The sequence below is a fragment of the Gobio gobio genome (assembly GCF_949357685.1).
Source record: "Gobio gobio genome assembly, chromosome: 18".
Classification (NCBI taxonomy): domain Eukaryota; kingdom Metazoa; phylum Chordata; class Actinopteri; order Cypriniformes; family Gobionidae; genus Gobio; species Gobio gobio.
In genome coordinates this window covers 21,908,637-21,927,605 of record NC_137111.1, presented here as the reverse complement: position 1 = coordinate 21,927,605, position 18,969 = coordinate 21,908,637, and the positions used below count along the sequence as shown (strand labels likewise).

The window sequence follows — 18,969 nt, the reverse complement described above, 5'->3', positions numbered from 1 at the left end:
TGCCCTTATTCTTTGAAAAACATGTTTTTATTAATATTATTATATTTAGATTTCATGTTAGGAGTTTGCGATCATGGTTCTGCCTGGTTTCACAGACAAGGCTTAAGCTAGTCCCAGACTAAAATGCATTTTTGAACTGTTTTAACAGAAAGCAACTTGCACTGGCATATCTTAAAATATGTCAGTGCCATTGTTTTCTCTCAAGCACATTTATAAAACTACTTAAATGTCCTAATTAACTAAGGCCTAATCCTGGCTTAATCGAAATCCTGTCTGGGAAACCAGGCCATTATGTTCTGCTTAATATTAGTGTTAATATCCGTGTTTTAATTTATATATATATATATAAATTAAAACACGGAGTTGGTGAGAAGGCATGCATTGGTGCTTGCTATTTAGGATAAAGAAATCTAACTGGGACACAGAGTGACACATGTGATTACCACATTCTAGTTTACTGAACACACCCACGTAAATAATGTTTGCAATTGTTCACTTATACAGGCGGTTTTATTACATGTTGGTGTCAGTCTGATACAGGCGGTTTTATTACATGTTGGTGTCAGTCTGACAACAATGCTCCGTGTTTTTATATATATATATATATATATATATAAAAACACGGAGCATTGTTGTCAGACTGACACCAACATGTAATAAAACCGCCTGTATAAGTGAACAATTGCAAACATTATTTACGTGGGTGTGTTCAGTAGACTAGAATGTGGTAATCACATGTGTCACTCTGTGTCCCAGTTAGATTTCTTTATCCTAAATAGCAAGCACCAATGCATGCCTTCTCACCAACTTTTTGCAACACATTGTGATGGTTCATCTTCAACTTTTCAGTTGTACAAAATTGGAAATATAATGTCTATATAATGCTGGTAATTAACTGTCCATAAATTCAGACGCTAAAACAGAAGCAAATGAAAAATGAGTCTTATGGTATAAAGGCACAATTTTATAACATGACCTGGCATTATACTTCTTTATATATACATATATATATATTTATGTTAACCACTTATTTCTAAGTCTACAGTTTATCTCACTTATCATATCCACTTATTTTTTTATATTTTTATATTTTAATTTTTATATTTTAATTTTTATCTTATTTCCTATTTTTATCTTTTACTTGATTTATTTATAATTCTACTTATGTTAATACTTTTTATTCTAATTTTATTCTATTTCTATTTTAATTTCTTGTAACTGTTATTTGCACTGTCCATGGAGCGGACCTGTTTACATTTCACTGCCAGTTGTATATTGTGTATATAACTGTGTATGTGACAAATAAAACTCTTGAATCTTGAATCTTGAATTGTTTCCCAATACACTGTCTTACTAAAATGATGCAAGTTTCTATGCCCAGTGAAATGCATACTTCTAGAACACAGCAAAATTTTGAAGTGTGTAAGTTTTATGTTAAAATACTTTCTCCATTCTCAGATCAACCTGCAGAATATAATATGACCAAGCACATTTCAATTGGGGTAATACAGCATTTATTCGGACATAATTATTTGCGTATCTCCATTATCACAATGCTTTCATTATTATGGTTTTATTCAAAATAATTAACATTTTCAACATTCATACCAAATAAAAGGATATTCAGCCATTTTGATCTGATGTAATTCAGCACAGTTTCACAGCTCTGGTCTGCAGTTTTCCTGAATTAAAGCCCGTTCACACCAAGAGCGATAACTATAAACATAGGCGGAGTGTGTGTAAGGCTGGGCAAGGCTTAACTGCTGCTTCTGATTGCGTTTAGAGGGAAAAGCTGCCTAAAACTGCTGGTCTAGGATCAGTTTTCTCCGTAATAATATAATATTGACGAAACAGATTTGGCAAACGATCCAGTGCGTTTATGTGCTTGCGCTCTGGAGAACGTCAAAGGTTTCTATTTACAAAGTGTTTTTTGCAGTGTTTAGCAATGTAGCCAATCACGGACATATCTGTTGATTTCTTGAACGCAATGACCAATCAGATGTGTTTAATTTAACACTGAACAGTCAGCACGCTCGCAAATCCTCTCATAATAACAAACAAAGTGTCGACATTATGTAAATAAGAAATTCATTGTGCAGACAGCTTCATTTATTATAACAGAACTTTGTGAGATTGCGATGAAGTAAGATGACAGCTTTTTAGCGATTATGCCAAATCCGGCATACAGTATGCTTGCTTTTCTGTTAAAATGAACAGGTGTTTGTGAACATAGACGCTTTAATAGCAAATCATTTATCAGGAGCGTTTATGCTGGGTTGTGTGTCGACAAGTAAATTTTAACTATTGAAATTTGTGTTTTTAAAGGGGAAGCGCATCTCCTTAGCCTTACCCTGGAGTTGGTTCACCCTCCATCTGTGACTATAAACGTAACGATAAAGATATAGATCTAAAAATCATTCTCAATATTAAAGAATTTTAGAGTCTACACCACACTTTCACTTTCAGAGCGATATTTTCCAGCTGATGAATGATAAAAACCTTGACAGCCAATCAGAATCCATCATGCTTTTAAGAGCTCGAGCATTAAAAGAGGCAGACAACAAAACTGCAGCGTGCTTATAATAAACAGAATGAAATCGTTCGCTAATATATTTATCGTTATAGTTATGGTTCTTGGTGTGAACGGGCCTTTAGAGATTGTGACCCCTCACAGACTTTCATACTGTACCATCTTAATACTGAAGGTCACAAAATAGGTGTGTTTTGAACAGTACACGTTTGATTTTTACAAAATTAGTCATGTTCCGGTATACATGCAAAAGGGTAACTAGCATAATGCATGAGAGAGAATGAGTAAAAACAGAGTTATATCAGTGATATCAGTCCTGATGACCTCTCAGAAGAGTCAAAACCTTCTCTACATCTGTATGTCATTTGTTTAGATCATGTGTTTGACTAATCTGCAATGGAGAGACAGGTAACAGATATATCATCATAACTTTTATTAATTTCTGTTTGTCCCACTTTTTGGAGATAATCAATACTATTCAAGGACCAATGACTTAATGTGTCACCTCAACATTGTCAAATGGCTCCCTGTGTTTCAGATCATGCTGGGGGCTGCACTGAACAGAGCAAGGTCTCCCTCTATGTGCAGACGAGTGACATCCTCCATCCCGCCTGTTCTGTGCTCAAACTCCAGCACATGAACCCCGTCCACAGCCACCTTAAACCCATCTGTCTCCACCAGGATCTTCAGCTGCACACACAAAAAACATTAGGGCCATGTACACACTGCTGCTAAATTTGGTTGTCAGTTCACCTTTCATTGCTTAACCCTGTTCTGCACACACAGAGCTCAGTAAATTACAGGAGTGACAACCGCATTCAACTTGAAAAAACTCAGGTAGTGACGAACACAAAGTGTGTACAGAACCGAACTGAACACCTAGTGGTTAACCTTCATCCTTCCCTTGCATCCAGTAACACATCCTTCCCTCGCAGGTCAAAATGCCTTTCGTACAGAAAGCTTATATCATTTCATTTGTATAATATTTTTTCTATTTCTTAAAGGTGCAGTGTGTAGTATTTATGAGGATCTATTGACAGAAATGCAATATAATATATATAACTGTGTTTTCAGGGGTGTATAAAGACCTTACATAATGAACCGTTATGTTTGTATTACCTTAAAATGATAGCCTAGAAATCTAGACGCACCCTAGCGGCAGAAAATGTATTTTGCCGCGAGTGTAGTCTAGCAACTCTTGGTAGACCTGAGAGCTGGAAAAACCGAACTCTGGTCAGGCCAATCACAGCGTGTGTAGAGTCGGTGGGCGGGCTTAACATAATGACGGCACGTCACGGCAGAGTTGCGGAGGTTCTGCGTGCTACTCGTAAAACACAGAAGCTGACGAACAGCGGCCTTTTGAATCGGCTTTTGCCGCGACTCTGGAAGACTTGGAGTTAAGCTTTTCTTTGAGAAAAGAACAAAGAACGGCACTGAAGTCATTCTTAAGAAAAGAAGATATGGTCGAAGTTTTGCCTACCGGATACGGCGAAAGTCTATCAACTAACGTTAGCTCGGCTTCACCTTCTTCTTCGCTCTGGTTGGTTGTGGCGCTCATGGCGCTATCCAATGGCGTGCAGAGGGAATTTGAAAAACAACTGTTTATTCCTCTCCTCGGATTGAGCCCTGTCAATGGTGAGTTTCCAGACCCAACATCTTGATGTGGGTCTGGCTTGTCAGGCTATTAGAATGAGCCATTTCTATCTATACATACCGCGGGTCTCCTTACAGTGAAATCGCCATTTTGCGCCATTATGTTTCTACAGTAGCCCTAAACGGACAAACTGCTCTACAGAGCGCTAGCTACTCTCTGCTGTCTCAGACAACGACATCTTTGTCCTGTTTCGGCCACTGTAGCTTCTCTATGTGCTTCGAAAGGGAGGGGTGAGCGGTGGGCGATTGCAATCCCCGACCTCACCACTAGATGCCGTTAAAGTTTACACACTGCACTTTTAATGACTTTACCTTTAAATTACCTAATAAATAATATAATTTAAGCACATTCGTCAATTTTTTTCAGCTTAAATTCAAAATAAATCTCCAAAACATGCAATAACCAGCTCAAAATATCTCACATTGGGTCATTTTGGGTGTCTTTGCCGACCTCTTGTGGGAAAAAAAATTATATAATATGATATTTCAAGACTCTTGCCACTAGATGGCCTTATATCTCTATATGTCACAAATGAGCCGTTCCGCTGGGTCCTAAAGGCAGATTTACTTCTGTATGCATTTAGATACACATGTAGACATTATAAAACAATTTTTTGGTAAAGTTTTAGCATTTTTAGGGTTTTTCTATGTATACTGAAGCATTCCTTGCAGTCCATTCATTCAAGGGAAGGATTTGTTAAATCGAATCCAGTCCATTTTTTTGTATTTGTGGTTCAAGTGCGACAAAAGTCCTAAGGTCTTGGACCATTCCAATGAACACTCAATTTAAAAAAATTTTTTTTAAATGAGTTTTGGGTAAAAATGGCCTGAGGGAAGGATGAAGTATGACATATTTATTGTTGTCAGATCTTGTTAGACAAAACAGCAAACAAGAACAAGTATTTATTTTGGAAATATGGCTGAAATATTGCGACCTGCACCTGTCTATTTTAATAACTGCATAAACTGGATGAGGCAAGCCCAATTAATCAAGAAGCCGAAAAACGCCTATAATAAGTGGACATGTCAACACTGCAAGAGCAGAATCTGCAAAGGAGCCTTCCAAACATAAACAAAATGCTCTGTCGAGGTTGGTTTGTTAAAATTGCTAAACATTATGAGTCTTTGGTCGCTGTAATATCACTTGGTCAAAAATAGTGGATAACAAATGCACAAGATGCCATGCCAGGACTTCGTTCTGGTTACTTCGCTATAGCAATTTCTGTATACACAAGGAATCATCATTTAGGGGATTCACTCCCATTTTCAATCCGGTTGTCACTCCTGAAACTTTACAGTGTGTACGTGGCCTATGGGGACTCAACTGAAATCCACAATGGTTTAAAGAGGTAACAGGTAAATCAGAAGGCTGTACCTCAAACTGTCTGCCCTGCACAAAGGGAAAGCCTCCATCTCTCTCCTCGGGACCCCAGCAGCCTTCAAATTGTGTGTTTCGTACGATGGTGTTCTCATGGAAACGTGGGTTGAAATGGAAAACCACATCATGCCCCCTCACAAAATCTACATGGAACCTAAGAAAAGAGAAGTGAGTGTTTGCTTTGGACATGTAGCAGGAACGGTGTTCTTTTGTTACATAAATGTGTTACCTGTTTCCTCCTGGTACTGGCTCACCCACAATAGTGATCAGGAGGCCGGGCATTATCCCTGCATGCAGCGGTAGATCGTACGGCAATGGCTAAAACACATATACACAGAAGTTATTTGAAGTCCTTAACAGGTTTAACAGGTTTCTAGAGTAAAAATATATGTCAGAATCTATCCTTGGACCATGATCCGTGTTATTGTAGATATTGATATTGCAAATAGGGATATACAAAATTAAATATCTGGCATGATACCAATAAATATGTTCATGTTATGGCTGATAACCAATAAAAGGCTGATAAGTAAAAATAAACCATATGTAAACGCTACGAGTGTACTTAGGCATCACAATTCACAACATTATGTAAAGCATGAGAACTGGAAATTAATTTTTAGATATGCTAAATATTATTTTTAACTGTTTTATTAATTATTTGTGTTTTTTTTACAGATTCATTCAAATAAGTGTTAGATGACAACAAAGGTAATCTAAATTTAAAAATAGGGGAAATTTGCACGTTATAACTACATATTCAATATCAACGGACACTATCAATATGCAAAACGATAATATCCACCAATAACCATATGGAGATGTATTGTGCATCCCTAATTGCAAAGAAAACACCTGCAAACGGTTACACGTTATGAACGCAATCCTAAATTGAACTCTATATTCCAAAATTTGAGAGAAGAGTCTAAAAAATGTAATCTCTGACAAATACTCTATATACTGTTCAAAAGTTTGGGGTCTGTACAATTTTTTTTTTTACGATTTTGTAAGAAGTATCTTATGATTATAAATGCATAAAATAATTCACTAATGCATTTATTTGATAAAAAATACAGTAAGAGCAGTAATACTATGAAATATTATTATAATTTAAAATAACTGTTTAATATAACAGCATCATTACTCCAGTCTCCAGTGTCACATGATCCTTCAGAAATCATTCTAATGATGATTTGGTGCTCGAAACAGCAATCAATTTTTTCAGGATTCTTTGATTAATCAAAAGTTCAGCATTTATTTGAAATAAACATCTTTTGTAACATTTAAATGTTTTTACAGTAATGTTTGATCAATTTAATACACCCTTGCTGAATAAAAGTATTTAAAAAACATCTTACTTATCCCAAAACGTTCAATAAAATTATGATTAAGTATAAAGAGCAGTGTTGGATTAGCCCTATTACCCTGAGAGCTCAGATTTTTACACATTAAGTACTTCACAGGCTTCATCATCCTTTAATAAAATGTCAGTCTCTGAGTTTTTTCCATTTTCCATTATAAAATTCCATGGCTTTTCCATAGAGTCCAAAATAACACAAAGTCCTCCCTGACATTAAACAGAACCGTTAAATTCAAAGGAATATTTTTTCCAACTTCAACAGAAAAAACTCTCTAACAGAGAAGCTATTTACTCAACGCCATGAAAGCCTATGTATACTAAACACACATCCAAACATACGTTCGGAGACGTTAGTCTTTCCTTTTCCCCTCTTATTTTAGCTAATGCCACGTCAGAGATCACATGACAAAACAGCAGAAAGAAATATAAGTGACGACATCAAGTTTATAAACAACTTTGCTATGGCAACACTGCAACAAATCTCATAAACAGCCAATCCCTGATTCCAGACCCCACCCACTGACTCATTATTCCCTTCAGACACACACACAAACTAATTATGAACAAACATGCTCAAATTTGTGATAAAAACCAGCATGATATTCAAATTCAAAAGCTTTGAGATGGCTTTGTAAATCCTGAATCTTCATGTACACAACCGTTCAAAAGTTTGGATCAGAAAGATCTATTTTTTAATAAAAGAAATTGATATTTTTATTCAGTAAAGACATTAAATTGTTCAAAAGTGACTTTAAAGAAATGCATGTTACAAAATATTTCCATTTTCAATAAATGCTGTTCTTTTGAGCTTTCTATCGATTAAATAATCCTGAAAAAATATCAGTTTCCACAAATATATTAAGCAGAACAACCGTTTTCAACATTGATAATAATAAGAAAGATTTCTTGAGCAGCAAATCAGCATATTAGAATGATTTAGAAAAGATCCATTTTAAAATATATTAAAATAGAAAAGAGTTATTTTACATTGTAATTATAATAGTGTTTACTGTATTTTTGATCAAATATATCAAACATATAGCCTTGGTAAGCATAAGAGATTTAAAAAAAACATAAAAAAATATCTGACCGCAAACTTTTGACATGCCAGCGTCTCAGTATTACCTACAATATCAGACAGAAGCTGACTTTGACAAACAAGCCCATAAAAAAAACTTTCATTTCAATAATACGCATCTGTTTGTTGTATAAACACAAAGTGCATTATTTATTTGTTCTCTTTTTAAACAATAACTTTATTAAACATACACCTGTCAATAGTATTAAAATAATCATGAGTGTACTTTGCAGCTACATTTTAAATATGTGCATTTGTTAGCAAAGGTGATATGCAAATATATCAGCATGAGCTTTGTGCTAAATGTCCGGAACTCTGATTGGTCTTTATGATGGCTGCAGTGCTGTCCTCCTCCTGTGATTGGCTGAGCTGTTCATTGTGCTCAAAAATATGGAGGTCTATGTGGTGGCTGAAAAACAAGAAGAGGAGCTTTTGAGATCTACATAAGATGTTCGTTTAAGATCTGTAGTTTTAACGAGATCCAGAAGAATGAGACCACCGCAGGAACATCCCAGACCTCAAGAGCCAAACCTACAACCCTGAAAGCAACGCTTATGTCACCAACACTCTGATAAAACAAACTCCAGCAGGAAAGCAAAATCGCCAGCAATCACCAACCAAGCCCATCACACACACAGACTCACACATACAAATCCCTTTATACACCAGGGCTGGGTTGACAATCTTAATTTCTCGATTTTAATCGATTCTCATTTTGATGAACCGATATCGAACCGACTGCGATTCAAGGGAAGCGGCAGCACAGAGTGCAGGTGAACTGATCAACTCTTCTTCTTTACTACTAGTTACAGCACAAAATAAACACGTACGAACATCAGTTCTTATGTCAGCAGCAACCGTTTAAATAGTTCGAATTTGAGTAGAAACATAATTTTATCATTTAAAAAGTTTTTAGTTTTTAACCTTTTATATTATAGTAATGTACCAACTAAAGCCCGCGACACACTGCTCGATTTTCGGCTGTCCCAGACAAAAGATTGCCATCACGAAACATCGTTGGTCCTATGTCGTACAACGAGAGGTTCAAAGACGGCCGTTGTCACGGTCTTGAGACCAAAGATAGCATACAACAATTTTCTGACCATGTCAGAAATTCAGCATGATCGCCGAACTGTGTGTTTGCTGCTACGACCTACGTCTACCGAGTCTGACCAGCCAATAAAAATGCGACATGAAATCAACGCGATATGGCGCTAAAACTGCTTACATCAAGCTCTTTTCCCTTTCTCTTTTTTTTAGCACTCATAAAAACTACAACGGCCAAAGTGTGATTCATCATGGTCTTTATGTTAACCACTAGCGCACGCTGATGACGTTTTATTCTTCTATAGAAACTTGCATCGTAGCCTACAAGTCAATAGGTGTCATCATCCTACAGTCTACATACATGTCGTACCCAAGTTTAATAGATCCATGTTGCACAGTGTGATTTGTAAAATCGTGCAGTGTATCCCGGGCTTAACAGGGATTCCCCCATATAGTTACAGCATTACATTAGTTATCCCTTTTTTCAGGGAGAAAAATATCTCTCATGTACTGTATCTGATATACAGTATATCCATATGAATTGAGTTAGAAACGGAATTGAATCGAAAGCCTGTGAACTGAAATCAAATCAAATCTCGAAACTTGTGTGTCAAAATCCAGCCCTTTTATACACCCATTCATACAGTCATAATTGCTCACCAGCATTCCACCTGGAGCTGCAGGCCCTCCGTATGGTCCCATGGGCCCTGGACCGTAGCCTCCTGGTGGGCCAGGTTGAGGAGGGAAGCCCCCTCCATGTGGACCCCAGGCTCCTGGTGGTAATGGGGGAAACATACCTCCTGCATATCCTGGGCCTCCATCTGGTGGAAAGGCACCAGGGCCTCCTGGGCCGTACATGCCAGGCCCAGATGGACCTTGTGGGTAAGGCACATTTGGGTATGGGCCCTGTGGAGCCCCGGGTGGGGAAGGGAACTGTCCAGGAACAGGATATGGCATGGGTGCCCCACCTGGTGGGAACTGACCTGGCATAGAGGGAAACTGTCCTGGAGCTCCAGGGTTGGAGGGGAATTGTCCTGGAGCTCCAGGGTTGGGGGGGAACTGTCCAGGTACGCCTGGTCCTGGAGGGTATCCGCCTGGTCCTGGAGGGTATCCGCCCGGGGCAGCTGGGGCTCCAGGAAACTGTCCTGGGGCACCTGGTCCAGGTGGAAAGGAACCAGGGGCAGATGGGCCGGTCTGGGGGAAGCCAGAAGGGGCTGTTGGTTGGGCAGGGCCTCCTGAGGATGGGAAATTAGGGCCACCAGGGGCTGCACCAGGCCATCCAGGATTAGTGGGGGGCGGAGCACTATTTCCAGGAGCTGATGGATTGGTGTTCCTAGTTTTCGATGCATCACCAGAAACATCATCTGGGATTGCATCAGCAAGCTACAGAAATAAAAAAGATGCAGGAGAAAACACAGCAAACACATCAACTGAGCATTTTATCATAAAGACTTTTGGTCTGTTATTATTGTTGCTAAGCCAAAGACTAACTAGGGCAAACAGTGGAGTTCAAAAGTCTGAGACCAGGTTGAAGATATGGGACTAAATTACAAAATTAAATATGTAAATAAACCTTTAGGACTTTGGAAAAACATAATCATTTAAAATTCATAATATATAATATTCTAGATCACAAATTAAAGGAGCTGTATGTAGGACTGTGGCCAAAACTGGTACTGCAATCACTTTCAAATTACTGTAGAGCGGTGTATCCCCTCTCCCCCTCCCCCTGACTCGAGGTTGCCAGATAGGCTGCAGGATCCAGCAGGAACGTAGGCTGCTACAAGAAGCTTTCAATGGCAAGTGACGTGTCGTACACAGTAAGTTTTTTTTCTTTCTGTTAATTATGTTTATGCTTCAAGAGCGATGTTTTGTGAAGTAATTATGAATCGCAAAAATGTACTAATGGCGATTAGCCAAATATAATCGTAAATATGAACGCTCGTATGTGACAGTACATTCCCACATGAAAAAATACTATAGTAAAATTACAGCAAAGCTAAATAACATTAGCAATGGTCATACAGGTCCACTTGCAGCATGTTTTGTCCACAATATATGCGAAGAACGAATGAGGAATCATTTTTACTCAGGTAACGTTAGGCTACTGTCTCAAATACGTTTTCACATTGCCATATATAGGCATGCTACTGTTGTTTTCCTCAGCGTCCCAGCATAATGACAGAGAAAAGGGCTCTGATAATGCATTACTAATGTTAGCAATGACGACTCGCCGTTTTTATTTACCAAACAATTCCTTAATGTTACCTTTTCAATTCAATGACCCACCTCCTCCATCTGCGCTAACCTAACGTTACTTTGCACGAACATGCATAACTTTGTTCGACTGTCATGAATATTTGAAATGTCCATTTACAATAAGTACAAGTTAGCCAAACATAGATGAACCTTACCTGTCCAGGAGAAAATTAGCAACGTTGGCATCAGTCTTCAAATTATTCTCCGTTTTCAGCCGTCTCCATCTTTCAAAGGCATCTCTTATACAAATCCTTGTTTTATCTCGGACACTGTCACGACGTTTTTCTGATTAATAACGAGGCCGTTTAGGTTTCGTAAAGTTAGACATTGTTTATCCAAAAAGTTTGTAGCTGCAGCTGTGGTAACTAGAGCAGAGCTGGCAACCCGAATGCCGAAACACTACTGACTTCGTGATTGGTAGATAGGTGGAGGGTGGCGCTTCAGGCATGACACAACATGTCAACATCAACATCAGTTGAGGGCTGCAACTTCACTTTTAAAATGACAATATCTTGGCCTGACAACTGTTGTCAGTGATATAAGTATTTGAAATTAACATGATTTCTTAATGTCTAGTGACAAATCAGGGCCATTTTATGATTAATTGAAATACATTTCTTACATACAGTTCCTTTAAGCAAATTTGTGACATTAATCATGTGAAATTTGAACTGAAAAATGAAGCACAAGATGATATATAACATTCTTATCATTTAAAAAAATAAAAATAAATAAAAGAATGCACAATCGAAACGTTGTCACTAGTGGTCTCACTGTATTTGATGTACTATATATTTTTTATCTTTACTATACATAATTATTGAATATATTTTCCAAATAAAGAATACTGTATAAATTCAATTGTTGGGAAATAAATAACTCAGTTTAAGTGCATTGTCATTTCTACTGCTAGTAACATGGGTAAAATAAAGTTTCTTACTTCACTAGCACAGGAGGAAATACAAGCCCAAAATGATACAAGTGAACTGCTGAATAATTATTCATAAACAGTTTTTAAAAAAAACTTACTGAAAAGTCTGCCATGGCCTAAAAGAGAGAAAAAAAGTGACACTTTGTCATACAATTGAATCCAAATCATAATATTTCATAAATCTAGTACATGTTGTCAACTAGTTATAAAGACGCTATTAATAAGAGCGAACGTCACTGGATCAAACACAGTCTCGCAAATGATTGTTTTAAACACTAAACGTTTAAAAACAATCATATTTAAGATTACATCAGGTATCATTCTAACTATACATAAATGAATCGCTGTAATCTATACACATGCGCATATTGGGTGAAATGTGAGCAGTTTTGTAGGCACAAGCACCTTGACTGGATCAGGGCCTGCGGTCGAAGATACGGGTCTCTGAGCAGCACCAGGTCCCGTCGCCCGAAAATATCCGAAAGTCTAATATCTAAACTCTATACAGGAAGTGAGGTGATAACTGGAATATTGAGGGTTTTCAACGGCGTGTTTGAAAACATTGTGAGCACCAAGTTATGTGGATTAGGCGTTTACCACTGTAGTTAAAGGCACAGCACAATCTACTGTGTTTATAGATCAGATATGAGCGCTATGCACGCGCATGCTCCCCGATGGGCGTGTCATCTGAGGGATGGGCCGGTTTATCTGCGCATGCGTAGAGGTCACTGTGGCGGGGGGTAGGGGTGTTCAGGGATGCTTAAAATAAAACAGCCATAATAAAATGAATCACACTCCCACAACTGTTTAAAAACTTTTCCGGTTTTCTAAATGACACTTTCCACAAAAGAGCCTGAAAAGATAAAGATTTTCCAACAACTGGTGAATGTTGACGTGAAGGTTGACACAATGTCGATTGGCCAATGTATGTATGAAAATGTTATAAACTGTTTTTTAATTAATTTTTTATTTTCAACTATGTTTCCTAAAAATTGGGACATATCTAAATACAATTTAAACCATGGTTTGTGTCATTTTACTGTTGCTCAAAGGACAGTTTGGGATTTTTTAGGATTTCGAATTTTTGTTTGTAGTTACTGAGTCATTTACATTTCTCATACATTAAAGAAAAATATGATCTGTAAAAAAAAATATATATATATATATTCAAGATTCAAGATTCAAGAGTTTTATTTGTCACATACACTCTCATATATATATATGTGTGTGTGTGTGTGTGTGTGTGTGTGTGTGTGTGTGTGTGTGTGTAGTCTCGTGTTTGTTGTATGTATATATATATATATATATATATATATACACACACACACACACACACACACACACACACACACACACACACACACACACACACACACACACACACACACAAAGCATGCATCCGATAGTTCTTTCCATGAGCATGTCTGAGTGAGTTCATGGCTAAACGCTGCTGTTCTGGGATCAGACGGAGCTCGTCCTTTTATGGGCGAAACGAGCTGATCCTGGAACAGTCATCTACACAAACCCTGCGCGTTCATGCGTTTTGATTGGTCGAGCGAACGTCACGAGACGCGGCACGGTAGAACTCCTGCACTGCTGCTGAGCTCGTGCTGTCTGTGAAAATGGTGAGTACAAAAACTGGCTTGGATTAATACAAATATTTTAATGGCGGCGTTGTCTTGTAGGATGTATAATAATAAGGAAGCATTTCCAAATAACGCCGTACGCCTCAAGAGTCAGCGATATGTGTATGTTAGAGAGGGTTTTTTTTTTTCTGAGCCCTGTTGCAGTTCCACCCAGTGCTTTGTGATGAGCTGCATATCAAACCTATCCCGCATTACACCGACTTCATAAAGTTGACCAAAATAAAGGCACGTCTGGCGTCACATTTACCCCTAAAACTCTGTTTAGGGTTTTCACGCGATAGGATTGCATTACATAATTGTGATATGATGGAATTCCGGCGGCTCCGGGGGAATTCTCATTTCCTGTTGAAGGCAGGGACGTGCTGTGCTCCTCAGTATTTCAAGGAAATGTTGGAAAATCTGCTGAGCGACAAAGAGAACGGTGTGGCTCCTTTTCTTTAAATGGCACGTCAAGCCACGATCAAACGATTTAATTTAATCAAAGCAGAAATGACAAACAGTGTAATGAAATAAAGGCAGATTCTTCTCATTCCACCCGCACTGCTCGACAAAACACGTTTCCCCACTTCGTCTGCCACATCAACAGCTAAGAAAGTAATTGTTGTTCTCCTGATGACATCAGCGTGACCACACTGGTTGTCATTATTGAGTTTTGGGAACTCCTATTTTTGTGAGACCCCATCCAGCTGGGTGTTATTGTGTGTTAGAGTAGACTAGACAGGTAGTTTTTTGTTAATATATCGGCATCTGAGCTGTTATGAATTAGGGTTTGTTAACAGAATAACAATTTCACAATCAGAAGAAATGCATTGTAGTTTCCACTCTCCCTGCTTTCAGTCAGTTGGTTATTTCTTATAGGTCAGTGGTTCTCAGCCTTTTTGACTCCAAGACAATATTTGAAGGCCCTCCTATCTAAGCTGAAATGTACATCATTTACTTAATGTATGTTGTACCAAAAATAAATTACCTAAAAAAAAAAAGAAGTCTGGAAGTCTCCCTCTGGAAGTTTGCTTCAGACCCCTTTTTGGGCACTGGTCCCCTGGCTGAGAACCACTTCTATAGATATACGTTATTTGACAAACTCAACCTTGAGTGTGTCCCAAACCTATATGACTCCGTCATAATCAAAGAGATTGCTGGTAATTGGGAGTTTCTCGGGTTGATTCGTGTTTTTATACAGTACTAGTCAAATGTTTGGACATGCTTGTCTAAGCCGACCAACGGACAGGACGAGGGGAAAAACACCCTTGAAAATGGTCTCAGGATGCACCTAATGAAATATGGTTATGACTGAGAGTGTGCTGAGCTGTGATTTAGACAAAGTATGGCTATTTTAAAGAAGCCAAACATTTACATTTAATCATTTAGCAGACGCTTTAATTCAAAGCGACTTAAAAATGAGAAGAACAATAGAAGAAATCCAACCAACAATAGGGCAACAATATACAAGTGCTGTGACTACTCCCAGTTAGCCCAGCACAGTAGAATCTAGCAACGACAACTCTGCTCAAATCAAATGAGAAAAGAAACAAATACACTTGCACGCTGCTATCAAATTCTGTTACTTGACTGTTTTCCTAAATGTATAAATATTTGTTGTCTTTATTTTTGGTCACTACATAAGTCACATAGTTCCTGTTATTTAAATAGCGTATGGCTTTTATAATATTTTAAAATGTGTGTGTGCAGAGTGAGTCTTTAGTTGTGTGTGAGGTGCACGAAGACCTGGTGAAAAAGTTGCGTGATTTCCGCTTCAGGAAGGAAACCAATAATGCTGCCATTATCAGTGAGTTGAACTGAAATTAAATTCTTACACACTCAAACCGCTCCATATGCTCATACTTTCTCATATACCACGAGGATTGAATGTTGATATTGCTGTATTCTCCTCTGGTTACAGTGAAGATTGATAAAGACAAACAGCTGGTGATTCTGGAGGAGGAGTATGAGGTAAATTCACACGTATAAAACCACTGTTATTGCATAAATGCATAATACACAGCTTTCCAGTGGAGGTTACATTTGAACAGCTCAGTGGTGTAAACAAGTGCTAAATCCTGCTATATATTCGAATCATTTGTTAACATGTATTCATTACTTCAATGAACTCATTGTTTCTGCCTTCATTTAATATGTTGTTTAAATGAATACTTTATCTAACTGCATACGTTTCTGAAATACATAATTTGAACAGTCACCTCTGATAACAGATCACTCTAAGTTGTAATGTAGACATATGCATTTTCTATAAAGCTGCTTTGAAACGATATGTATTGTGAAAAGCGCTATACAAATAAATGTGAATTGAATTGTAAACCAGGGTTTGATTTCTTGTAGGATATTTCCCCTGAAGATCTGAAGAACGAGCTACCAGAGAGACAGCCCAGATATCCTTAACTAAAACAAAGTCACTCTGTACTGTACCATGATTTAAACTCTAGTAACTTATGGCTCTTTTAAGGCATTTTCTGTTTTCCATTCAACATTGAACAAACATTAGATTCCCTAACCTGTGACACATTTTTAGTCTACAGCTATAAGTACCAGCACGATGATGGGAGAGTGTCCTACCCTCTGTGTTTTATCTTCTCCAGTCCTGTTGGTAAAGAAATCTGTTTAAAAATGAAAAGTTCAATATGCACAAACTCAGTGCTATTTCTCCAAGTCTCTAATATGAAACCCACTTTCCCAGGATGCAAACCTGAGCAGCAGATGATGTATGCTGGCAGCAAAAACAAACTGGTACAGACGGTTGAACTAACCAAGGTGAGTTCTAACTAACACACTTAACCTTACACACGGTGATGTTCTTTCTTTAAAGCAGTGGCAATAGTTTTTAAATATGTTTTTTTTTTCTTCAGGTGTTTGAGATAAGGAACACCGAAGACCTGACAGAGGAGTGGCTCCGAGAGAAACTGGGCTTCTTCCGCTAAGAACGGACCGAACAAGCTGAAGCTCATGTTTAAAGAGTGACCGAGATGGAACCATCACCTCCAAACGGAGAGAATACCATAGTCCATCTGATACTGTCTGTTTGTGTATGTTTGAATGCTTCTGCCCAAACTCTAAACCCGCCTGTACCAGTTTAAGATGACAGATATTTGAGGTGCAAAGAAAAGAAAATATGAAAGCAAAAATTCCACAAGTACTCTGAACTATTCCTTGGATTTTTAGAACCATTCCACTCTCGTCCCTGAGCAGTAAAGTATGTACTGGCCTGCACAGGTGGTCCAATCTTACTGGCATGATAGTTGGGTGACACGTTGTGATTTTAGGGCAATCTCATATCAGCTATCCTTTTTGATAGATGACATGGCAACAGATTTAAACATTGTAAAACTCTAACATGTGATATGTTTTGCCAGTTATGGTGTAAACTCACACAAGTCTTTGTGTAATGCTCTGATATTATAAGGGCCAAACATTTTCTTCCTTCATAATGCATTTTCTAGAGTATTTTGACCAAACATTAATTCTTTTTTTTATATATATATATATATCTGTTGAAATGTAATAATAAGAGAAGGGTTTAGAAGTCGGGAGAAGTTGGTAGAGAGCATTTGATTATCGTTTCTGACCTGTTGTCTTGAGTGTCATAAATTCATTCTGTTTTGCCTTTTTAAATCTGTGCTCACAGCCTGACAAACAAATCTCCACTAAATCTAGAATCTGTGAGGACAATTGGGTGAGAGTTCTGGCATTATTATTGATTTATTGTTTTTGGGAAAAGGGGGCAAGGTATACATCACCCAGACAATCTGTCTCACCTTTTTGGAAGTGTGTAGGTTTAGATGTACAGTTGCAGAGATATGCTATGCTATGGTGTTTCTCTGTCGCTGGCATCATCTCGTAACGAATTCCTCTTTCTCATTGTTCAGCTAAACGCTGGAATAAAGCCAGTGTCACTATTCTTGAGTTTATGCAAAGCATCGCTATTTCCATATTTATGTAAAGAACAATCAATCTATTGGCAAAATGTAAACACTGGAAATGTATTAAATGTTTACAGCTTGACGGAGTAATACAAATAGTTGGAGGAAGTGATATTGTGGTTTCCACAAGTAATACCTCTGCAGATATTGCATCTTTCAGAATCTGTGAGCTCTAATGTGGGTCAGGCTCATCACTGTACATCTGTAGAACCTGTAACACCTGTAATTAGTGCTGTTTCCTATTAAACACTGATGCTCACTTTGGTGGTTTATATCACGTGATACGTTTCATACAGTAGTGAACTGTGTATGCATTTAACATAACATTTTTAATGACTGAAGATGTTTTTCCTGATCATTTATAATCTCTTCAAGCCAGAAGAACCGGTTGTGTCTCAATTACATTTGTCTGCTGTTTTCAATTATTAAATAGAAGGTTTTTTCCTTTGAAAATTTGACCATGTGGTTAACTGGAGTGTTCTTGATTGGTATTCATACTTTATTTTCAGTCATTTGTACAGTAAGCAAAAAGTGAAATAATGTCATATAACTACCTTGAAAATGTAATATTGAGGAGGTCATACGTTAAATCTAAGTAAATCTTACTGTTTCTAGCAAAGTTTACTGGTTGAAGTTATGAGTGAATGATACATTATTCTGTTCTGAATAATGGCCATTACTTTTTTAGGAGTGCAATGAAGACCTACCTATCCTGATTAGTCAATATGCGTCAGAAAAAGGCAAGGTGATTTATCCATGCCCATTACCTTGACAAGTTTATTCAATATTCCATGACTGCTGGGTTTTCATTAGTAAAACATTTTTAGGTTAATGGCACAAAGCATTAGAAAGTTCTACCCACAGTTGTTTTCATGTGGTTTTGATTTATCTGTCTGGTTGGGCTTTATTGATCCAGTCTTTAACAAACATGCATCACTTGACAATCATGCATTGTCATCTCATCTCCCCCAGGAAGTGAATAATCCCATCAGAAAGTTTATCTTGTTTGTTTGCAGTAAGCTGACTTTACATTCCATCCTGAACTTATCTCAGTGAATAATGCCTCTTTATTTTTCAAGTTAAATTTTTATTTTACTAACCACAACTGCAGTAAAATGAATAAAATTCAGCACACAGAATAGAAGACTTCTGCAA

General features: G+C 37.7%; 2 protein-coding genes across 3 annotated transcripts; one reads left to right on the top strand and one right to left on the bottom strand.

Annotated features, from left to right (window-relative positions):
- Positions 1 to 1,415: 1,415 nt before the first annotated feature.
- On the bottom strand, positions 1,416 to 12,866 carry lgals3a (lectin, galactoside binding soluble 3a). Of its 2 annotated transcripts, XM_079842469.1 has the most exons (6): positions 12,642 to 12,866; positions 12,335 to 12,352; positions 9,707 to 10,429; positions 5,791 to 5,879; positions 5,559 to 5,715; positions 1,416 to 3,220 (listed from the first exon to the last, which is right to left on the bottom strand). In XM_079842469.1, exons 2-6 carry the CDS (start codon positions 12,347 to 12,349, stop codon positions 3,065 to 3,067), a joined length of 1,140 nt encoding a protein of 379 aa, XP_079698595.1. In that variant the 5' UTR covers positions 12,350 to 12,352; positions 12,642 to 12,866; the 3' UTR covers positions 1,416 to 3,064. The 2 variants fall into 2 exon arrangements, with proteins under 2 accessions (XP_079698595.1, XP_079698596.1); XM_079842470.1 differs by lacking the exons at positions 1,416 to 3,220; positions 5,559 to 5,715; positions 5,791 to 5,879 and adding an exon at positions 6,799 to 8,408.
- Positions 12,867 to 13,750: 884 nt separating this feature from the next.
- On the top strand, positions 13,751 to 18,272 carry gmfb (glia maturation factor, beta). Its single transcript, XM_079842476.1, has 7 exons — positions 13,751 to 13,861; positions 15,572 to 15,668; positions 15,783 to 15,832; positions 16,220 to 16,271; positions 16,404 to 16,484; positions 16,575 to 16,648; positions 16,744 to 18,272. Exons 1-7 carry the CDS (start codon positions 13,859 to 13,861, stop codon positions 16,813 to 16,815), a joined length of 429 nt encoding a protein of 142 aa, XP_079698602.1. The 5' UTR covers positions 13,751 to 13,858; the 3' UTR covers positions 16,816 to 18,272.
- The last annotated feature ends 697 nt before the right edge of the window (positions 18,273 to 18,969 follow it).

What these genes read in the sequence shown, in the direction of transcription:
- lgals3a (XM_079842469.1), bottom strand. An exon ending in CCAGTACCAGGAGGAAACAG is followed by an intron (nt 5,716 to 5,790) that starts GTAACACATTTA and finishes CTCTTTTCTTAG; the next exon opens with GTTCCATGTAGATTTTGTGA. An exon ending in TGCAGGGCAGACAGTTTGAG is followed by an intron (nt 3,221 to 5,558) that starts GTACAGCCTTCT and finishes TTGTGTGTGCAG; the next exon opens with CTGAAGATCCTGGTGGAGAC.
- gmfb (XM_079842476.1), top strand. An exon ending in TTCTGGAGGAGGAGTATGAG is followed by an intron (nt 15,833 to 16,219) that starts GTAAATTCACAC and finishes GATTTCTTGTAG; the next exon opens with GATATTTCCCCTGAAGATCT. An exon ending in ACCAGAGAGACAGCCCAGAT is followed by an intron (nt 16,272 to 16,403) that starts ATCCTTAACTAA and finishes CCTGTGACACAT; the next exon opens with TTTTAGTCTACAGCTATAAG.